This window comes from Falco biarmicus, chromosome Z, assembly GCF_023638135.1.
Source record: "Falco biarmicus isolate bFalBia1 chromosome Z, bFalBia1.pri, whole genome shotgun sequence".
NCBI lineage: Eukaryota > Metazoa > Chordata > Aves > Falconiformes > Falconidae > Falco > Falco biarmicus.
The window spans coordinates 23,774,422-23,795,010 of NC_079311.1; the positions used below are offsets into that span (position 1 = coordinate 23,774,422).

At 39.0% G+C, this 20,589-nt stretch overlaps 1 protein-coding gene across 3 annotated transcripts in view; it reads left to right on the plus strand.

The window, feature by feature from the left end:
• Window positions 1-20,589, plus strand: part of MCC (MCC regulator of WNT signaling pathway) — a 228,089-nt gene that overhangs the window by 188,301 nt on the left and 19,199 nt on the right. For 2 of the 3 annotated variants that reach the window (XM_056323800.1, XM_056323802.1), the window contains 7 exons: window positions 4,647-4,793; window positions 5,101-5,190; window positions 5,906-6,054; window positions 7,802-7,942; window positions 9,043-9,143; window positions 11,750-11,933; window positions 18,995-19,229. In XM_056323800.1, coding sequence (XP_056179775.1) covers window positions 4,647-4,793; window positions 5,101-5,190; window positions 5,906-6,054; window positions 7,802-7,942; window positions 9,043-9,143; window positions 11,750-11,933; window positions 18,995-19,229 — 1,047 coding nt within the window. The remainder of the gene's footprint in view (window positions 1-4,646; window positions 4,794-5,100; window positions 5,191-5,905; window positions 6,055-7,801; window positions 7,943-9,042; window positions 9,144-11,749; window positions 11,934-18,994; window positions 19,230-20,589) is intronic. The other variant, XM_056323801.1, reaches the window with a different exon arrangement.

Consider the following 20,589-nt stretch of genomic DNA (forward strand, 5'->3'; position numbering starts at 1 on the left):
AAGGGCCCTTGCCACTCGGAGCAGCCTGAATTGTCACACCGGTATTTCGTTTTCCATCTTCCCCTCCACAGATTTGCACTATGCATGAATAAATTGGGACGTATAAGAGGTAGATTCAGCTTCCTGTGGTTTGTTGTACTCCATCTTCCTCCTCTGTATAACAGGGGAAAAAACTGAAGCAGTATTGAAATGCTGGGGTAAAAAAATGTTATTATTTGAAGTGCTTGAAGATACTGCATGATGAAACAGGTGACAAGTAGGGTAGAAAGAAAAGAATCAAAGGCATGCCCCTTATTTGAAACTGGTTTAGGAACAAAAGCAGCAAGTATCCATTGAATGTGGAAATCAGTGGAAAAAAACAGGCAGTTTGCAGCTGTGTGGTTTTATTTAGGATATGTTAACAAACCACGTAGCTAGCTGTGAGTATGCATGTGTGAAAAGAGTAAGAACATACTTCTTAGATTCGTGATTACAGATAATGAGTATATTCCACCAAAGTATTTTCTGTAACCCAACATGCATTTCTGCAAACATGTCTATGATGTCTATTAATCACTTATGAACTCTTCATATGTCAAACATTACTGTAGTGTGCCAGCCCCTTTTTCTCTTCTGCCCTTGCTCTCTTTGCTTAGATCTTAAAGTACACGTGAGAAATTATGCTTTATTTTTCCCTATTTCCTACTTCAATTTTGGCATTCTAAGATAAAAGTTAGAAATGCAGCTAAACAATTGGTTCATATTGCTAAATATCAAATATTAATAGATAATATTTTCAGTTATTTCAGTTTATATTAATAACTTGAGAATGTATGCCTGCACCTGACTAACCTTGGTACCTAGGCTATCTATTGGTCTGAATTCTAATGGCTCTGTTGCTTTGTGTCTCACTTAATGTCCCTGCTCCTGCTCTTGTCAAGGTTTCTGCACTTCTATACTTCCATAATTCTTTGGACTTCTTCCAGCTGTTCAGAAGATCTTTGGTCTTTCCTTTTTGCAGTTGTGGATTTCATAGATGTTTCCCTGGATTTCTTCTTTTTTCCTCTGTTCTCGCCTCCTCCTTTTTTTTTCTGATCATATAATTAAATCTGCCTCTCGGCCACTTTCCATCTCAGTTTAGAGGTTTAGGATTTTATGGCAATTTTTGCATGCTGGATATTTCCATCTTTAAAAGAGTATGTTGCAAGGGCTAAAGAAATCTTTCTTTAATTTCTTCCCCAGCTCACAAATCCATACTTCCTTGTCTTTCAGTGGAACTTTTTTGGTTTTGTTTCATTCCTTCTCTTCCCTCATTGGATTCTGCCAATGTTGTCATCTATTTGCTATAAGATCTGCCCTTCCTTTCTCTCCCTTCTCAAATTGTTTATTTTGTCTCATGTGCAGTACTGCAGTTGCTTTCATTCTAGTAATAAATGTAACCTTCAAAATAATTTATATTACATTAGTAATGACTCTTAAAGCTGGTAGAAGTATTGAGCTGGTGTGGTCAGACAATTTTTAATCATACTTTTTGAGCTAGTCTATTCATCATCCATGCCTTCACCAATTCAGAGAAGAAACTTGCTCTTGTGAACTTTTTTTTTCTTTATTCTTGTTCTTTGGTCTTCCTTTATTTTTCCTTAGAATTACTACTAGTGTGGAAAAGTACTTTCTGAGGAGATGGTGCATACTGCTCTATTTACGGTGGAGGTTTTGGTGACCAGAAATAGTTACCTAAACTGTCCCTGGGCAGTCTGGTGGGTGGGCGACCCAGACATGAGATTCTGACCTGGTGAATGTGTGACTTGTGAGATTGGTGATTTTACAGGTCAGACAAACTTGCCCTGTTATCCTGCTCAGAATTACCATCCAGTACTCAGCATTGCTAAAGTTAGAGCAGTTATTTATAGCAATTAATTCAGCATGTAATTTCAGAAATGAAGGCCTGAATCAGTAAACACATCAAGAAGCATGAATAAGCAGGCAGTTTCTTTTAAGTTGTGGTTGCTCCTATGATACAGTATTAAAGTAATGACTTCAACAGATTTATAACTGTGCTGTGCTCTGAGTTTTCTTTTATAAATGCTTTCCTGAGCAAAGCTTTGCCTAGCTGCAGTCTTAGCCGTGTTCATTTTTCTTTCTGTTGCTAATGTTGTTTTACAAATCCTTAAGAATTATTGGCTTTGTAATTATGGCCAATGGTGGCTGCTCAGTAATAAAACACAGACTAAAGGAAACCTGTCTGCATTAAAGTTTTATATAATATTGTCCTTACATAAAGTGGTTTTAAACTTTGGAGTAAATGAATGCTTAGCATTTTAAGCAACTTTAACACTCTGTTTCCTGCTTGCCCTTAAATTTAGAATGTTACTTGCTTTTGGACTGAAATCTGCCAGGACTAGCTTCTGGGCATAGGTGAATATTTTAGCAGTTTTTAAGACAGGCGTTGAGGCAGGGATTTGTTTTTATGAAAAATACATCCCTAGTGGTTTGGCTGTTTGTTTGCTTTTAAACAATGCTGCAGCTTAAGCACTTGGGGCGTTTAGTTTGGAACAGCTTGGGTTAAAAGAAACAGTAATAAATGTGATTTTGATTTAATGAAGTTTTGGGGTTGCTCTTTTTTTCGATGTAAATGCCACAGTATTAATTCTGTCTGCACTGGCATTCCACATCTGCAAGCAGAAACATGCATACATGGTTTATTTCATTTTATGCATATCAACAAGCTCAAGTGATTGGTTTGTATCAGTAGAGCACTTCTGTCCTTAAGGTTTGCATTAGTGCAGCTGTACCCATGTTGAAATTATATATGTCTATTTGAACAAAGGAGGCCTCAGATGCAAATATGTAGAAGACACATGCTATGAATGTGCACTTTATGCACTCTGCTCAGTTACCTTCATGATGTAATTAGAGTTAAGATGTCTAATTCTGAGGCAAGTACCCATGTCCATTTTTTAGCAACTTACTTTAAACAATGGAGATTTGATTTGAAGTTTTGTGTACTTTTTTTTTTTTTTTTTTTTTTTTAACAGAGAGACCAATGGAGGAGTTTGGGTTCATTTTGTTTAAGGTGTAGCATGCCCCCACGATGCAACAGGGAAGTTATGAGCGTAGTTAGCCTTTATGTGCTCTTCTTATTGCCACTTAACAGCTTTCTATTAGTAACACACAATTGTTCTGCTCCGTTACATAAAACACACAGGGTTTTCTTTCTTTTTTTGTAATTTGCACATACCTAAAAATTCTGTTATTTTGACAGCAACTCAGGCAACCTGGCCTTCAGTTTGCATACAGCTGAGGGAGAGACAGGGGCATTCTTCAGGGAAGTAGAATCAGAGTGTAGGGGATCATAGCAGGCATAAATTATACTGCTCTGGTGACTGGAGGCGGTTACAGCTTGAACTGTTTCCTCAGTGCAGTAGATTGAAGAGATCTGTATATGTTTGCGCAGAGGACATGCTGCTGCTTCTTCAAGCAGAGGTTGCTAAAGCGCTGGTGACCCTATAGTGAAAGAAAGCTAGGCTTTAATGCAGCTTTAATTTTGATATTTTTTTGATTAAGGCATTTCAGCTTGCTTAATCAGTTCTTTGTGTAAATGTATTATATTTAGTATAAAATCCTACCTTATTTTAGAGAATAGGAATCACAGTTGCATTCCATGCTACAGGTGTGTATCAAATCGACTGAACTTCTATTTCACTAGTAAAATTGCACCAGTTTGTTTTGCAGATGGACTGTTCCAACAAAATCAGCATAGAAACTTGCGTATTAAAGTAAACACTTTATATTTGGGGAAATTTCCTTTTCAGATGATTTCTTCCCTCTCCTCTCATCTCACACTCTGAGGTTCTGTGGGAGAAATGAGCTCTGTCACTTTACCTTGTGGCATAGTTGTTGTGTTAAGCAGACCATTTTTTCTTTGCTAAGTATTATTCCAAAGTAAGCACTATAATCTTCAGCTTAGGTCTAGTTTGGCTTCTGCAGGCTATTGGTTTTTTAAACATTTTAGTCCTGAAAACCATTCAGTGTCAGTTCTACAAGTTATGTGTTATGAAAATCATGCAGTGTTTGTGGTGTATGTCTGCAGAGAGCTTCTGCAAACTGTTGTTTGGGTACTTTGCTGGTATTTTCTTGTCTGTACATACACGCTATATGATAGCTTTAATTAACTGTACATTTGAAAGCGTGTTTATTCTTTGAATTTCTTTGACCTTTAAATATGAGAAAGCCATCCTGTGATACATTTATGTAAAGTTTTTTCAACACTAGAGCTTTCCATTAACAACAGGTTCTTCGTGTGATTTGTTAGGATCATAATCTTGTCTAGAGGCTTAGCTCCATCTCAGAGAGAGTAACTTCTATACATATAGTGGAGCTGCACTGAAAGGGTTACATAAAACAAGCTGAAACTTTCAATAATTACTCTACAGTATTACATTTACATATTTGCACATTGCAAATAGTTTAAAAAACTGACGACAATGGAATTTTAAAACAACCTCCCTTCATCTTCTCCCTATGTGAAAACTTCGTGGCCACCACAGGACAAAATACAACTTCTGTGCTCAAGCCAGAAGCAATTAGGGTTTGCCAGACAATGAGAAAATCTCCAAACTATTTAAACCATGAAAGTGGAAAAACCAGAATGTTATGTTTTATTGTAGGTTCGGGAACTGCAAACACGTTTGCAAAGTGTGCAGGCAACAGGCCCCGCAAGCCCAAGTCGTCTCACTTCTGCCAATCGACCCATTAACCCCAGCACGGGAGAGCTGAGCACAAGCAGCAGTAGCAATGATATTCCCATAGCCAAGGTGAGCTCTTTTGTGTTGCAGTAACACTTGCCATTTTCTGGGAAAAGCAGGCTTCATTTTGCACAGCTGCTGTGCAAGCATGTGATTAACTGGGAGATACCTAGACTCCCCAGAGTTTTCTGGAGTCCTAAGCAGGCTCGTGAACTTGAGCTGCAGAAGGGAATTATGCGCTAATGACTGTAATTCTCTCACGTATCACTTTTACAGTAGTTCAAGTTTGCAAGTGGAGCTAGCGAACAAGTGCATTTTGTGTAACCTTTATGGAGTGTGGGTTCCTGTGTAACCTGTTCAGCATTCTGACTTACAGATTGCTGAAAGGGTGAAGTTGTCAAAGACAAGATCAGAGTCTTCATCATCTGATAGACCTGTCTTAGGATCAGAAATCAGCAGCATAGGGGTAAGGACTAATAATTATGTGCATGCATGATGCTGTCTGAAGATGACTCATATTCCATTAAAAGCAGCATTGTTTTCTTACTAAATGAATGTATGAATGAACTGAAAAATTTCAAAAGTTCTTTTGAGAAAAATGTGGCGACAGAACATATTTAAACCTGTATTAAGATCTCATTTTCTCATAATATTAAGATCTCATTTTATCATAACTGGTGGCTAGAAGTCATTCTCTGAGTGACTTCAAGAGGATAAATTTGGAGTCAGTTCTTCCAAGATCCTGCTCTTCAAGAGAAGACTCTTCAGTTGCATTTCACAACTTCCAGTCAACAGACAACAGGTTGCTTTGTAATGCCAATGTAAATTTGTAACACTGTTGGTACTGTGTGTGAATATTTGTTTCACTGAGGAGTTTGCGTTTCACTTACCACTGACCTTTTGCTAAGCTTTCAAGAAAACTAAGAATTTGCATATTAGGCTTTTAAATATATGATGAAATAGTGGGCTTTACCATTTGGTTAGTAGAATTTTTAATCAAAATAGCTTCTTAAAGTGGAAGCTTGTAAATGTTCTATGCAATGTAAAATTCACAGTAAAAACTGATTGATGAATGCCTTGAAGTGAGTGCATGCAAGCAAGTGAAGCTCTCGGTGCAGACCGCCTGTGGGAGGAATCCAGTGGTTGTCTGTTCACAATGATCTATTAACTGCCCTGTGCAGGTGTCTAGTACTGTGGCTGAACATTTGGCACATTCCCTCCAAGACTGCTCAAACATCCAGGAAATCTTCCAGACTCTTTATTCACATGGATCTGCTATCTCTGAAAGTAAAATCCGAGAGTTTGAAGTGGAGACAGAGAGATTAAATAGGTAAGGTTTTCTGCTATTAGCTTTATTAAACTTGTTTCTCCTTTTTGAACATTTCTTAGTTCATTCCCAGCTCAGCTGTGGCAGCTGCAGATAAACATGGAGTATAGTTGCTGATGAGAAGATGGGATTGTATACTAAGGATTCTTACCATTAGTATGACAGTTTGGTCATGTATTATGAGATCAGCATGGCACCTTCACCTGTGATGGTTTGCACTGTAGAGTATCCTTCTCTATGGCTGACCAAGCAGACATGGCGTCTTTTTTTCATGAGAGGTATCACTGCTAGAAATAAGACTTCCCGTAACTTTCTCCCTATCATTTTGGAATTATCTTGCTTTGTTTTGTCCTGGAAAAACAGAATTGTAGCATTAATTGTATCAAAAAAGGTACTGATGTGTGATGATGTGGCATATGTACCAGCAAATAGACGTCTGTCTGCAAAAGAAAGATTGCAGCTTTCTGGTTGCAGTCAGAATGCTGCTGGTGTTATCCTTCAATAAAGCTTTATCAAAACCATGTTGTCTTTGGCACATAGAATCAAAACTGTGGATCAGGAACATGAGAATCATGTCTCAGCATGTTTCCTTCCAGGTTCTCTCTTCCCCACAGCTATCTCAAATTTAGTCTGATTAGTACAATATCTCTTTTATTTGTAGCTCATGTTTTTGTAGTGCTGCAAAATGTGATCCTTTTCTTCATCTTTTTTTTTCTTTTTTTCCCATGCACTGCACAATTATGCTTTGACTACATGTGTCTTTATAGGAGGTGTCAAAGAAGATACAGGAGGTTAAGCACGTGAGAAGATCTAGCATCTAGGAAATACAGGGCTGTGTTCGTTCTGATCATCGAATAGATGTATACTAACCCTTCTTTTTGTGTTTGTCAGTTATTTTAGAGTTCTGAATGGCACTGATTTCTCCATTATCCTACCTACTCAAATTCTGAAATCATTTGCCTGTTTGTTTTCAGTGTATGTTCAACTTTCATGATTAGGCATTGTACATTGATGTGTAGTGCAATTAGCAGTGAAAATAAACAGTAATGCTGATATTCTGAAGCCCCGTTTTCAGATTCAGTTAACCTCACTGAGAAGAACATTACATTTAAGTTTTTATATGAGCTTCTGTTTGACTGTTGCTAGAACTTTGGAAGATTTCATTGTCTCATTGAAACTTCATTTGTATTTTGGAGATTACCTCTCTAATCATAACCAAAATACTAGTTCAAGTGAAGTGGTTTTTCTGGATGTTCCAAAGAAAGGGGTCATTTGTGCAGCTGTGTGATCCCTACACACACACACACACATTGCACTAATGAATATGCCACTTAAAACAAGAAGCAAATGTTGAAGGATGAAGTGAGGAATGGAGGCAGATACATTTTATGTACTGTATTTTATTTTATTTTACATTTATACATTACTATTAAGCAAAAAGTTAATACTCAATGGTCCTACACAATCTGGTGGCTAATAAGAGTAGAGCTTTCTGCTTGCTGCTTTTGACAGCATAACAATGCCATTTTATGGGAAGGAGAGGAGAAGGAGAAGAGGCGGTCCTAAGAGAAATTACTATCCTCTTGGCTCTTTATATGGGACACAAGACTGATAGATTTTTGGCATCTTCATTAAAAGCATTGTGTAGACCAAATGGTATTTGTTGTTTTAAATTATGATTGTTCTAGAGTTTTCAGGACAGTGTTTGCAAGCTAAGCTTGAAGGTTGCACATTACTTCCTTTTCTACAGCCGTATTGAGCACTTGAAATCCCAGAATGACTTGTTGACAATAACACTGGAAGAGTGCAAGAGCAATGCCGAGAGGATGAGTATGCTTGTTGGGAAATACGAGTCCAATGCCACAGCCCTCAGGCTCGCACTGCAGTACAGGTATGTACCTATGCAGAGGGTGTCTCAGCCAGAAAGAGAGGGAGGAGGGGAGGCTTGCTAGAAGTCTTTGCGAATGAAATTGTTGGTGTGCCATATAGTAATACTGTTTCTTTTTGTTTTCTCACTGAAAAAAACATCCCTTTGGTTAAACTAATTGACGAACTACAGAACTGAAGTTATTGATGCAAGTGTATTTCAACCCTAGTTCACCAGCAGTAGTGAAATTGATCTAATAGAAGTATACAGATTTATCTCTTAATTTTCAAATACCATAATAATATTTCAATTAGGTGTTGTGTGTAGGCTCTAACTGTCTGTGCTGTATCCAGTCTTAACATACAGATTCTCTGTATTATGCTGGCATCTTTCACAAGACCAGTGGACCGAAAAATAGTATTGTACTGCACATAATTCAGAGTTACTTTATATTACATCAGTTGGAATTGTGGATTAATTGCTTGGTGTTTAGTTACAAGTATCTAAATTTGCTTTAAACTATATGTAATAAAGTGATGTTATTTAACTCCAAGTGCAACTAATTTGGAACAGGCAGTTCTGGTCTTAAGACAAATTGTGTGTCTTTTAAAAAATGTATTCTGTTACTATCAGCCTTGAGCAAATTACAAGGAAATGTAAATTGCAAATAGGTATATTAATGTATGTATTTTCAAAAACATCAGAATGCAACAGGAATGACTGAGTGACTCACAACTGTAGTTAGAAGCTGTTGTGTTGTAGAGAGGAAAATCTGACATGCAGGACAAGGCAATAAGTATTTTTCTTGTCTTTCCTCCTTACTATACTTTGTATAGTACAGTTATAGAGTATAGTATACTGTATTTTGTGTACTAAGAAGGCCTGAAAAAGGTTTCTCGAAGGGATCGTGTCAACCACCATTTGTATTGGAGACACTATTGAATGCTTGTGACAAAAGCTAGGTGTGTTACATCGTTCAGTATCCCTGCTGCTAGACAAGTAGTAGGCAATCATGCAGTTCATCAGCTACATCTGGTTTATTGTTGCTGTTGTAGGTATTCTTCCCCTCTAAATTGCAGAGTTTTGTGCGATTTTTATTTTCTGTGGTTTCTTTTCTTTTTCAGCGAACAGTGCATAGAAGCATATGAGCTGCTGTTGGCATTGGCAGAAAGTGAGCAAAGTCTCATTCTTGGGCAGTTCAGAGCTGCAGGTGTTGGTTCTGTTGGTAAGATGTCAATGAATCACTTTATGTATTTTTTTTCTTGCATGTCATTTAGCATTACAGTTACTTGTAATGGTGAATCACGTCATGACCCATCACTTAAGAATGCTCTCCAGCCTTTTCTTGTTTTTAGCTAATTAAATCATTTTACACACCAAAAAAATAGGGGAAAAGAAAAAGAGAGACTGGAATTAAATCATTAAATTCACCAGCAATTTAAATTAACCTAAATACCCTATCACATGAGGTTGCCTATTCTGATGGGAGTGCGGCAGCTACAGGCGTGCAACTGTACGGAGTGGAATTATTAGACAATACTGATGAGCATATGTGGCTTAGGGCCATAGAGTTTTTGCAACTGCAAGTAAACGTTTTGTTTGAATCCCCTAGAAGTTGAGTATCGTCTATTAAAAACTGGGATTAAGACAATACAAAGGTAGCATTGAGTGGTTACCACAAAGCAAAAAAAAAAGGGGGCTCTTTGCTCTGAAATTTTTAAATACTCTATTTAATGTTTTACTGTGGTGTTGAAGATACTAGCCTATGTGTTCTGGATTGTTCTTATTTTATGGGTAGTTAATCTGGCTAAGTGGTATTTATTAATATGCTGCTTGCTAAGCAGCAAGGGAATGAGCTGTTACCTACGATATCATATCGTGCATATAGTGCTATCATAGGTACAGTTTGTAAGCGTTTGGAGCCTGACATTGCTGCTGGCTCTGCTTTTCTGACAGAAAGAGGTGTTTACTCAATGAACATTAATCTAGGTTTTATAGTCCCATTTCTTCTATTGATAGAAGGTAGCCATAGTAATGTTCAAGTAGAAGGAGGGGAAACCTTCAGAATAACTTTTCATGCCGTGCTGAGGCATAGTAACTACCTGGTTGAGACAGTATGGTAGCAATAGCTTCTCAGGGACCACTGAAATGTAAATGGAAAGCTTTTAGAGACAAAGTGGGCATCTGGCTTTAGAGCCACAGGACTGACATGGTCAGCCTCTTGTTTCAGACGACTAGATGCAGTCAGCCCTCAGTCACTGTGCTGCTTAACCTTGCCTCTTATTTTGTATCTCTCCCAGTGCCAGAAGCAGGTGCTTGTGTACCTGTTTTAGCCTGTGCAGTATGCACCATACACTGTAAACATGAGAGTGGATCTCTGAGATTTTCAGCCACAGACTCTGGTCATTCCTTTCTACAGTGTGCTAGGGAGCTTTCCTGCTGGCAGAGGTTAGTGGCTAGAAAAAGTGAATTTGGTCTTGGATTTTTTTGTTCACATAGGTGGCAGAAAGAAATCTTAGAGGGGAGAAATACTTTGGGATTGAGCAGGGTTTCATCTCACATGCATATTATGAAAGAGAGTGTAGTTTCGTTTTTATATAGGTGTCTGTCTACAGCTCTTAATTATGGTATTACCAATTACCGCCCTGTGATAGAGGTAGAGCCAATTTCTCGTTACATAACACAGCTTGGAGGAAGTTGTGTTTGGTTTACGTACCTTTACTTCACCATGAAATCTGATTAAAACACCTAGATGAAACAGCAGATCTTTGGTTTAAAGACCAGTCAAGTTTAATATCAACATCTGTGAGTGGAAAATTCATGGGAGTTGCTTCTGCATCACTTGCTGCTGAGCATATCCAGCTGCTCTTAACAGGACATTCTCCCTTCCTTTCTCCCACATTAATGTTATTTCTAGTGCACGCACATCACTTAGCAAGTGTGAAGTATGGGTAATTGGTCTTTGACTCAAATAAGGATGAAATGAAAACCTGACATAGAGCAAAATGGGATTTTTTTTATACTCTCTGACATCTTTGCATCATATTTGGTGAAGTATAAATATATTGTAGCTTTACTCACACTTCCAGCGTACTCACTAATGTGTCTTACTTTAATGACTTGACTCCAGCAGGAGTTAGGTCTGTAAGAGTAGTGACAGTGGTGGTTTGTGTCCTGCCTCTGCTGAAGGGATGGCTTACGAGCTGCATAAGATGCTACATAACCACTAGAAATTATACCAAATTCATGAACACCGGTGCTAGTTTTCTTTTTTTGTTTTCTTTTGGTTTACTATGCATGACTATAAACTCTGAAAGGCTACTTCTAAGCCATAAAGCAATTCTTCCAGCTGGAAAGGTAACCTCTAAGAAGGTGTTCTGGTAAACCATTATGCTTGAGATAAAGATGCTTGTGAGAAAAAGCACTATAAATGACCACACTGTGAAACAGCACTGGACTGATTGGAATAAGAGTTGTAATTTAGGCTGAGGCTTTTCCAGTCTGTTATTAATTTGAGTATCCTAACCTAATCATAATGCACAATACACACCCTTAAAAACAGGGAAGCTAGCTAAGATAAAACTCACTTAAGACATGTACCCGGAGCAATAAGTACCTGGAGCTTGTGGCTCGGAGGGTCATACATTCAGACCAGTAGTCCGGTTACCACTGATGCTCACATAGAAGTGAAGTTGCTTGCACATTACAGATTGGTAATTTATTGTCATCGTCTCAGTATAAACTGAGAACACGCAGGAGCATCTCTACCCTTGCCTTAATTTCTATTACCCTCCTCAAAGCTCTGAAACAGATTATTTGCTTGAAAACTAGGGGACCAGACAGGTGATGAAAACATCACCCAGATGCTTAAGAGAGCTCACGACTGCAGGAAGACAGCTGAGAATGCAGCAAAAGCTTTACTGATGAAACTAGATGGGAGCTGCGGGGGAGCCTATGCAATCACTGGCTGTAGCGTGCAGCCCTGGGAAAGCCTGTCATCCAACAGCCACACAAGGTAACTGCAACTCATCTGCTGTCCTGATCCCCAAGTGTTTGATTCCAGACCAAAAGTTATATTGTGTTGTATTTGCTGAACTACCTCCCTCACCTCAGTGCACTGGCTTCTTTGCTTTGATTTATAAGTTACCATGCCTCAGTGGTCTAATTGTCTTTAGACTTGAAGCAACTCCAGCCAAGAAGGGTTTTGTATAAATTTGTTGCAAATGGGTGACTCTGAACTTTGATCTCCCTCATAAAGGGAAAGATCATTATTATTTTTTTTTACTTCAGTGACTGTCTTGCTGGTTTAACGGAACTCAGATAATGTACTCCTTATTCATATCTATTGTATGCAGACAGTACAGACATACGGAGAACTAGAGATCCGAAGTATACTTCCATTGGTGTTTTGGAGTGCTCAAGAATTGTTTTCTAATTGTTGCAAATCCAACCATTTTGTTTTAAACCATTTCCTCTCCCTTCTCATTCCTGTTTGCCCTCCTCCAAATTCTTCCTTCCCATGCTGTTCTTTCATATGTGGAGTAGCAAATGAACATCATGACAGACAGAATGGGTTATTCCAGGGAAGGGTGGATATTGCAGTTTTTCTGAAGACTTCTAAAATAATGAAACTGAAATAAGCTGTTATTGCACAAGTGTTCCAGTTCAAATACATCTGCTAGCAGCTTCCTTTTGAGTTGTTGCCTGGCTGCAGTTAATTGTGCTCTGTGCAGTGAATATGTGCACTTGTGTATGGATACAAATTTGGCAACCTTCCTGGATAAATATAGATGAACATTTTTCTCTTTAGAAATTATTTTGGTTTCTCAGATTCACTCTAAAACTTCATTTTAATTCCAGTTTTGAGCCAGTTCTTTATTCAAATGCTGTCATTTTTTGACACTTTAGAAGTTTATTTTAGTACTGTATCATTTCCTCTTCTTGCTGATGCCTCCTCCAAAAGATCTTATCTCCTGCCATATGACTAGCATGGAATCGCTAAAAAGTGAGCAAAAAGGTAACTTGAGGGAACAGGGTCCAAATGTGAGGCAAATTTTAACGATTTATTCAAAGAAGTTTTATGGTGTGCTTCCAGTCCAAGAAAGCTGTATCTTTATATAGAATTAATGTGGCAGCATCTGCGCTAGTAACACATTGAGCACTCATTGTACCAGAATTATTTACAGGCCTTGGAAAGAAGCTATACAAAACTGTTTCAGATACTTGACTTGCCTCAGACTGTATGCGCTTATAGCATATCTACACCTGCATTTTAACATGTTGTAAGTGGCCACACGTAACAACACCTGTACCTAGTAGACTCAGCTTGTTTTCCATTCTGTTATTTGAAACTGTCATTTTTGGTTGTTCATGACTACCTCAGTGTTTTTCATCCTTGTGAGATATCTGGCATGCAGTCAAGGCACCTGTTTTTTTTGTTTTTTCTTTTCTTTGAAAACAACTTGATATTTTCCAGTATTGACAGGGGGGAAATTGACTGGGGCAGGGAGGTGTTCCTGTGCTAGTGTGTTTTCTCCTGGCCTTTCATCGAAAGTGTTTCGTAGGAATAAAGCCTCTATAGTCCTTGCTTTGTTGAGCATCATTTTTGTTTTTTTGAGGGAGAGGATAAGGGAGGGAGGTGTGTGTGTTTGGGGAGGAGAATTATCCATCATGCTCATTGTTTGCCGGGGTGGTCAGCTGGCAATGTGTGTATGTGTGCACGTAAGGTGTTGGCTGAGTAGATAAAGTTTTGGCAGAATATTCAAATTTCATTAGTATGAACTGTCATGAAGTGTAGAAATGCAAATTTAAGTGCTTCTGTATGCAAAAGAGATGTTTTCGCTTGAGTCATTATCATTGTAGGACTTTTCTGTCTTGCACGGAGCAAGATATTGTATTGAATAATGCTTTGATGTATGTGGGACATGAGAGAGAAAAGCTTCTCTCACTCACTCAAAGAGTACACAGCAAGTCAGGAACTTGTCATATGGGCATCCTGATGTGATCATCCGTTATATATTGTTGTCCCTCCCCCATGCCCAGTGCCTTTGTCTAAACGTAGGTATCAATGAAAATATTTCTCAAAATTTAGCTTCTCCATGAAATATAAATCTTCTCTTCTTTCCTTCTGTTGTGTTCAAGTGATGTGTCATAGGGGTATTTTCAAATTTCTCCTTTCTGTGGACCCTGTCTCAAAATCAAGGCATCCCCTCTTCACCTTACAGGCACATGACACTGTGCCAGCCCATAGATTGAAAATCTGTGTTGGTTCAAAAGCACACGCTTTTCTATATTTATGTCAGTAAACGTTCTACCTCGGATTTAAAAAATTGAAGATTTTGTCTATAACTCTCCTAGCCCTATCATTCAGGATCCTTTTTGTTTCTCTCCAGGACCCTGCTCCTGCTTTTTGTTGCCAGCTTTCTCACCCCATTCATGTGTGCTCACTTGTCACTTGGCTCCTCACTGCTCTAGACAGATGTCCCATTGCCACAGGCCTCCAGCCCTCTGTGACTACTTGATGTTGATGGTTTCCATTTCCTCTCCTTTTGCACTACAATAGCAGTCCAAGCAGAGATAGGAAAGCAGACAGCAGCTTTCTAGCTGTTCCTGCAGGCTTAATGTTTTTTTATTTGTCTTAAAGAACTTGGCACTCTATAAAACTGGGGAGTAAAACAAGCCCACATCACTAGTGAGTGCTGTGTGAACCACCACTTGGGGACCTCTGCACTGAAATGAAAACATTTTTACATTATGTGATTCAAACTGACTCTGAATCTGCAAGACCGATCTTTTGCCGTAGCTGTTCTAGTGTTGCAGGTTTAGTTGCAGGTATCTATTCCTACCTTTTCCCTTTGAAACCGACTGAGTAAAGAGGTAGTAGGATGATGAAAACTCCTTTGCTGAGACTTGTGACAAATGAGTAGTTTTTCCTGCTGTTCAAAATCCTGTCGAATAGGGACTTTAATGGAATTGTTGACCCATCTTTAGCTTTGGCATTTCAAATGAGATTCTGAATGTCAAATCACTGAACACATTACTGAGAATAAACGCTTGGTGAGCCACTAGTGACAAGTGGTTAAATACTGTAAAAGGGAGCAACTGAAATGAAAAATGAAATGCAATGGAAGAGCATCACAGAGGTTGCTACTGGTGAAGTGAATAAAAATAATAGCAGGCATCTCAACTCATTTGGCTGGCAGCAGGACAATAATGTCAATTCATTTTTTTGAAAGTAGAAAAAGGTCTGCACTGTAGTTGGAAGTCATAATTATTCTAATTGACAGAAGCTAACTAGAGCATATATTGTCAATAAGACTTGACTGAATGCGCCTTAAAAAGAAGGAGAGAAAAAAAAAAAAGAGAAGCAGTGCACTTGTAACTGACTGAAAATGGTGGACTTTATTCCCTGCAGTGCTAGTAAGCCCAACCTTGTATCTGGATCTGGTCTTTTACATACAAAGGGAATTCTTTTCAGTATTATGCAGTGTCACAAAATGTCTGAACTGCATCAAGTATCACTCATCAGAATCGCCTCAGATTTCAGATAAGTAGCTGACAGACAAGATTATCTTGGCTGAAGTGTGCAAGTTAAGTTATTTAGAAATATCCCAATACCTGTCGTAATGTTATCTATGTAACACTTCATTGATGGACTGAACTAGTCTCAGAAGGAAGCAGCGTAGTTTCTCCAGATGTTCTGATATTAGTGAAATACATGGTTGTTTGTCTTTTGGCTGGTTGGAGTATTTTTCAGTTTCTCAGGAAGTTACTGTATTTTGGCATTGTGGTGTTACAGACCTCAAGGCACAGCGTTCACCTAGTAGATGGTTGGCCCATGTATACTGTGTATCAAATGCTTTCTTTAAAGTATAAGGTTGCTTGCAGGCGTTCAAGCAAGTTTTGTGGATTCAGTTCTGACAGTTATTTTCGTTCTATCAACCCTTGTATTATCCTCACCATTGCTGAATTGCAGATTTATTTATTGACTTCATTTTTAACAGATGAACTGGAGCTTCTACAGGTTTTATGGACAAAATTTTGTAGTGTACAGAAGTTACTCATGCAGAGGTGCTATTGTAAGCCTCATTTGTGTCCATCCACTGCATTTTATGCACACACATGTGCATGTGAACACACGCATGCATGCCAGCAAATAAAACTGCACATTATACTATAGCAACCTACGTATTTTCCACAGGCTGTACAGGAAAATTAATTTGACATCATCCAGGCATGACATCATTGTAAAAGTCTTGAGGGATGAAGTGATGGGAAGAACATTTCTCTTTGCTTGTTTTGAATACAACAGCAGTGAGAAGGAGCAGATTGATGTTGTATTGCCTCCAGGTGTGATGAAATTGTGATCCTTTCTCTGTCCTTACCCACATGCTTGTGAAATGAGAACCTGTACATCTTTTGCACCTTCATGTGGGTTTTGGATAGATGGATGAGTTACACTACATATGCATTCTGTCAGTCTGTTTTCCTTTGTCCTGATTGCTGTTAGAAGGGAGAGCAGTATCTGAAATTGAGGATCATATGCTTACCAGCTGTGGGCCCTAAAATATAGCAGCAGCGGACCAGCATTATGGCTGTGGAGAGCTGTATGGTGGGCTTTTGGGAGAACACACCCTGGCAGAGCTGTGCTGTGGGAGTTCAGAAACACTGCAGTGTTGTTTTCATCCCTCGTCATGCAGCCTCATTCTTACAACAGTCTGAAGTGGGCTTTGTACCCCAGATTTCTGCAACACATACTGCCTCCATTCTTCTGGAGCAGGGCTTGCTGCTAAATGTGGGGGGAGAGGGAAGGTTCTTGCCCCTTTCTGTTGACTGATACAGCTTCCTTGATGAAGCCCCTCACCTTAAAAAAAAAAAAAAAAAAAAAAAAAAAAAAAACCAAAAAAAAAAAACCAAAACCCACAGAAGAGCAGCTTGCTAGCAATTCACCAGAGGAGCCAACTCAGCTGCAGACAGGCAGGCAGGCAGGCAGCCAGGGCTGAAGTAAAAGCAGCCTGATTATCACTGGCAACGACCCAGACTGCCTTCCTCGGTCTGGACTGCTTTCCCCTAAAATATATGTGCATAGCCATGGATCTTTAAGGGCCAATATCTGTGAATATCCAGTGAGTACGAGGCCCAGCACAACATAACAATAGATTTTCAGCATTTTTGCTCAGGTTTCAATCCCAGCAGGAGAGCTAGGTTTTCTTTCCTTTGCAAGTGAAAACTGAGATGAGCTCTTTGTGTCCCAGGATTTGAAGCCTGTGTAGGCTTTAAAAGCTGTCCTTCCTCCAACAACAGCTGTTTTACATTTAATCCAGAAAAGCTGTGCCGTTGCTGTCTTTGGGTGCTGAGGAAACTTGCAGCATGACTTCAGTGCAGAGTGAAGTATTTGCCACATCGTCTATCCCCATGATTTTTATGTCAATATCTACTTCGGAGATGTACTTTTAGACTCAGTAAAGCAAGATTTTTGAAATGTTTTGTGATCTCTAATGAAGAACTAAGTATTAACAAAAATTTGTTTCAACCTGAAAGGGTTTCTATGTAGCGTAGGTATTGGGTGTTTTTAGCTTCACTGGAGATGGAAACATGAAAACAAAAGCAAAAACCAGTTTATACTTGTGGTAAATATGGCACCTATTACTCCTAAGAGAAGGAAAGAACAATGGGATATTGACCGAGAATGTAGTAAAGAACTGTAATACACTATTTCATGAGAGGAAGGGCTATTGGAAATCTTTGTAGATCTGCAGTTCTCAGTCTCCTCCAAGGCTGTGCTTGGAATTTGTGGGAAGACTGGTGACTATTTGAGGCACTTAAAAATTAGTGTAGCTTTAGCTGAAGTAAAACCAAAAAAAGAAGAATCAAGCCTATCGTGATGGGCTTCCCCTTTTTCACATGCATAATATATTTTAGGACATCATTCTGATTCTCACAGCAAGTAGCGGGTGGGGCTTTTTTCCTTCCTACAAAAATGTTGAACAGCAGTGCAATTTGATACAGAAAGTGATTTATTCCCCTGCTGATAACTGAGATCATCTAGCGTTCCAGACAAGCACAGTTAATGGATGACTTATCCCTCACGCAGCAGCTGATTACAAGACCTCAGGAGACAGCAGGCAGCTTTGAGTGGGGTTATAGAAACAACACGGCATTTTATTTTCCTTTTAGTGTTATTGCAACTATATTCAGCCCTGGAATGCTACAGCTGTATCAGTCTCAGCCCCCTGCAGCACTGGCATGTGTGTAAGTGGGTAGGCAGCACTGGGCCACTACTGCTCTAAGACATTAGTTCTCCCTTTCTGCGACCTCTGTGTAAACATTTGCAGGGTAGGCTAATGGGCAGTCATTTGTTTGATGCCTGTAGATAGGAGAAGTTCTGTCAAGTCTGATGATTATTTTTTATTAAAAATCCTGCTAATTTATGGGTTGGTTTTAAACCTTAGCAGCCCTGAAGGAATGTCGGTATACTGAGGAATACACCTTAACATGAATTTAAAGGTGCTACTTTCTGGCATCTGCCAGTGGAATTTTGCTCAGGTTGATTCCTACAAGTATCCATTAAAAAATAATCTGAGTTGGTAACTGGTATTGCCATCAGTAGACATAAATGAGGTCTGAGCTGATTCTTTCTTCTTAGCAGATGCTTCTTCCCAAAGAAGATGAAAACTCAGTGTCTGAGTAGCAGTGAGAAGCTTGCAATGCTAGGGTATTGCTAAGAAAGCTTAAGTGCGCTTTTTTTTTTTTTTTAATTAAAAAAAACAAGACTTGTTTCAGAGGACACCATTCCAGAAAAAGTAATTTAGTTACATGCCACTAAATATCTGGCTTTGCAGAGAAGTTGTCACATGATTCAATTTTCTCATGCAGCTTAGAGAATTTCTTTTCTGAATTTTTCACACCCCTCTGCATCTTCTGAACATTGCAACATCCAGTCCACGCTATAGGTGTCCTTTCTATGAACTTTTAAGTAACACTCAGATGTGTTGATGAAGTATTGGGAGAGTGTTTGATGTACAAGTATAGCTTTTGTTCCAAATGTTTGTTTAACACCGTTCTTTCTTTTTCCAGTACTACCAGCTCAACTGCAAGCAGTTGTGATACAGAATTTACAAAGGAGGATGAGCAGCGGCTGAAGGATTACATCCAGCAGTTGAAAAATGACAGGGCAGCGGTGAAGCTGACAATGCTGGAGCTGGAAAGCATCCACATTGATCCCCTTAGTTATGACGTTAAACCTCGTGGAGACAGCCAGAGGCTAGACCTGGAAAATGCAGTCTTGATGCAGGAACTTATGGCAATGAAGGTATTTTATTTATATTCAACAGGCTGACTGCACTGCTGACCGTGCTCCTGTGCTACAAAATATGACCAGTCACACACATGGGAAGCTTTGGTGGAGATCACTGGGTAATAAAGGGCAACTTCGTTGAAACAAATAATCAGGGCTAAAAATCCAGTAGTCAGAAAGTGACAGAAGGCAGTACACTAACAGTGACGAGCTATGTGTGTTTTGAATTAGGCAAGGACTTCATCCGTGGCTCTAAACTTGGAATGCTCTCCTTGACAAACCAGATGCTCTCTCTGAGATATGGCAGCTGAGTTGCTTGAGGGTGACCAAAAGCATGATACAGCACTTCCCAAGAGACAGTTCATTACTTTACTTACAAGCTTGCAAATGTGCATCTTGAATATTTGTGAGCTGAAGCAGAATAAATTCTCCTCCTTTTAATATTCCCATGGGAGGAGGAATCGTCTGTCAGAAGCTATCACCCTGAATGCTCTCCAACAGTCGGTCACAAGTCCAGAGCTGTTCGAGGCACTGTGTTGCAATTTGTTGCTCGGTTCAGAGCCTGAGCAAAGAACGCGGTGTGTAATCACTTGCAGTAACAGAGGATTTCAAAGAAAACTCTGATCCCTCAGGCCTGGTTTATATGTCTGGTTCTAAGGATGGAATCTATAAAAACTGACCTTTATTGATGAGAAATGGAGCTTAATATCAATCTGGCCTCTGTATTGACTTTGAGAGAGGTGAACATAAGACCATATTAAAGGCAATACAAGCATATGTCTGCATTTAGATATTGTCTGGTTTGGGTTCAGTTTAAATAAGTTTAATTTCTGCATATTAGCCAGTCATATTTTAGTCAGCCACTGACCGATATGTCAGATGACACTACCGTGTGGGGCAGCAAATCCTAATGGTTCGTAAGCTTCTAAACCTATAGATTTTTACTGGTGGCTAACTGGTAGCTTAGTAATGCTAATTATGTTCTTAGTGGTGCTGCCTTTTCATGATGGCAAATACAATTTTATATTAATGCATTCAATATTTGCAGTTCAAGGAAAAAAGATTGTGTGCTACTAGTCAGAAAATTTAAAGTTATTGTAATTGTTTGAGTATGTTATGGCCGACAGCAATATATTCCCCATAACTAAAGCATGCAAGATGTACTGGAGGACATTTGTAAATAATTAGATGTATATTTCAGATATCACACTTCCTTCTTCTCTTTTGCATCCAGACCACCCCTGAAATCTCTTGTACACCATTCTTACTGGTGTCTTTGAATCGATCGTAAAAGCAAACTGCAGAGCTATCCCTTGTGATTAGTGCCCTTGCTTTCCATGACCTGGCAGGAACACCAACAGTTGCATGTTTTGAG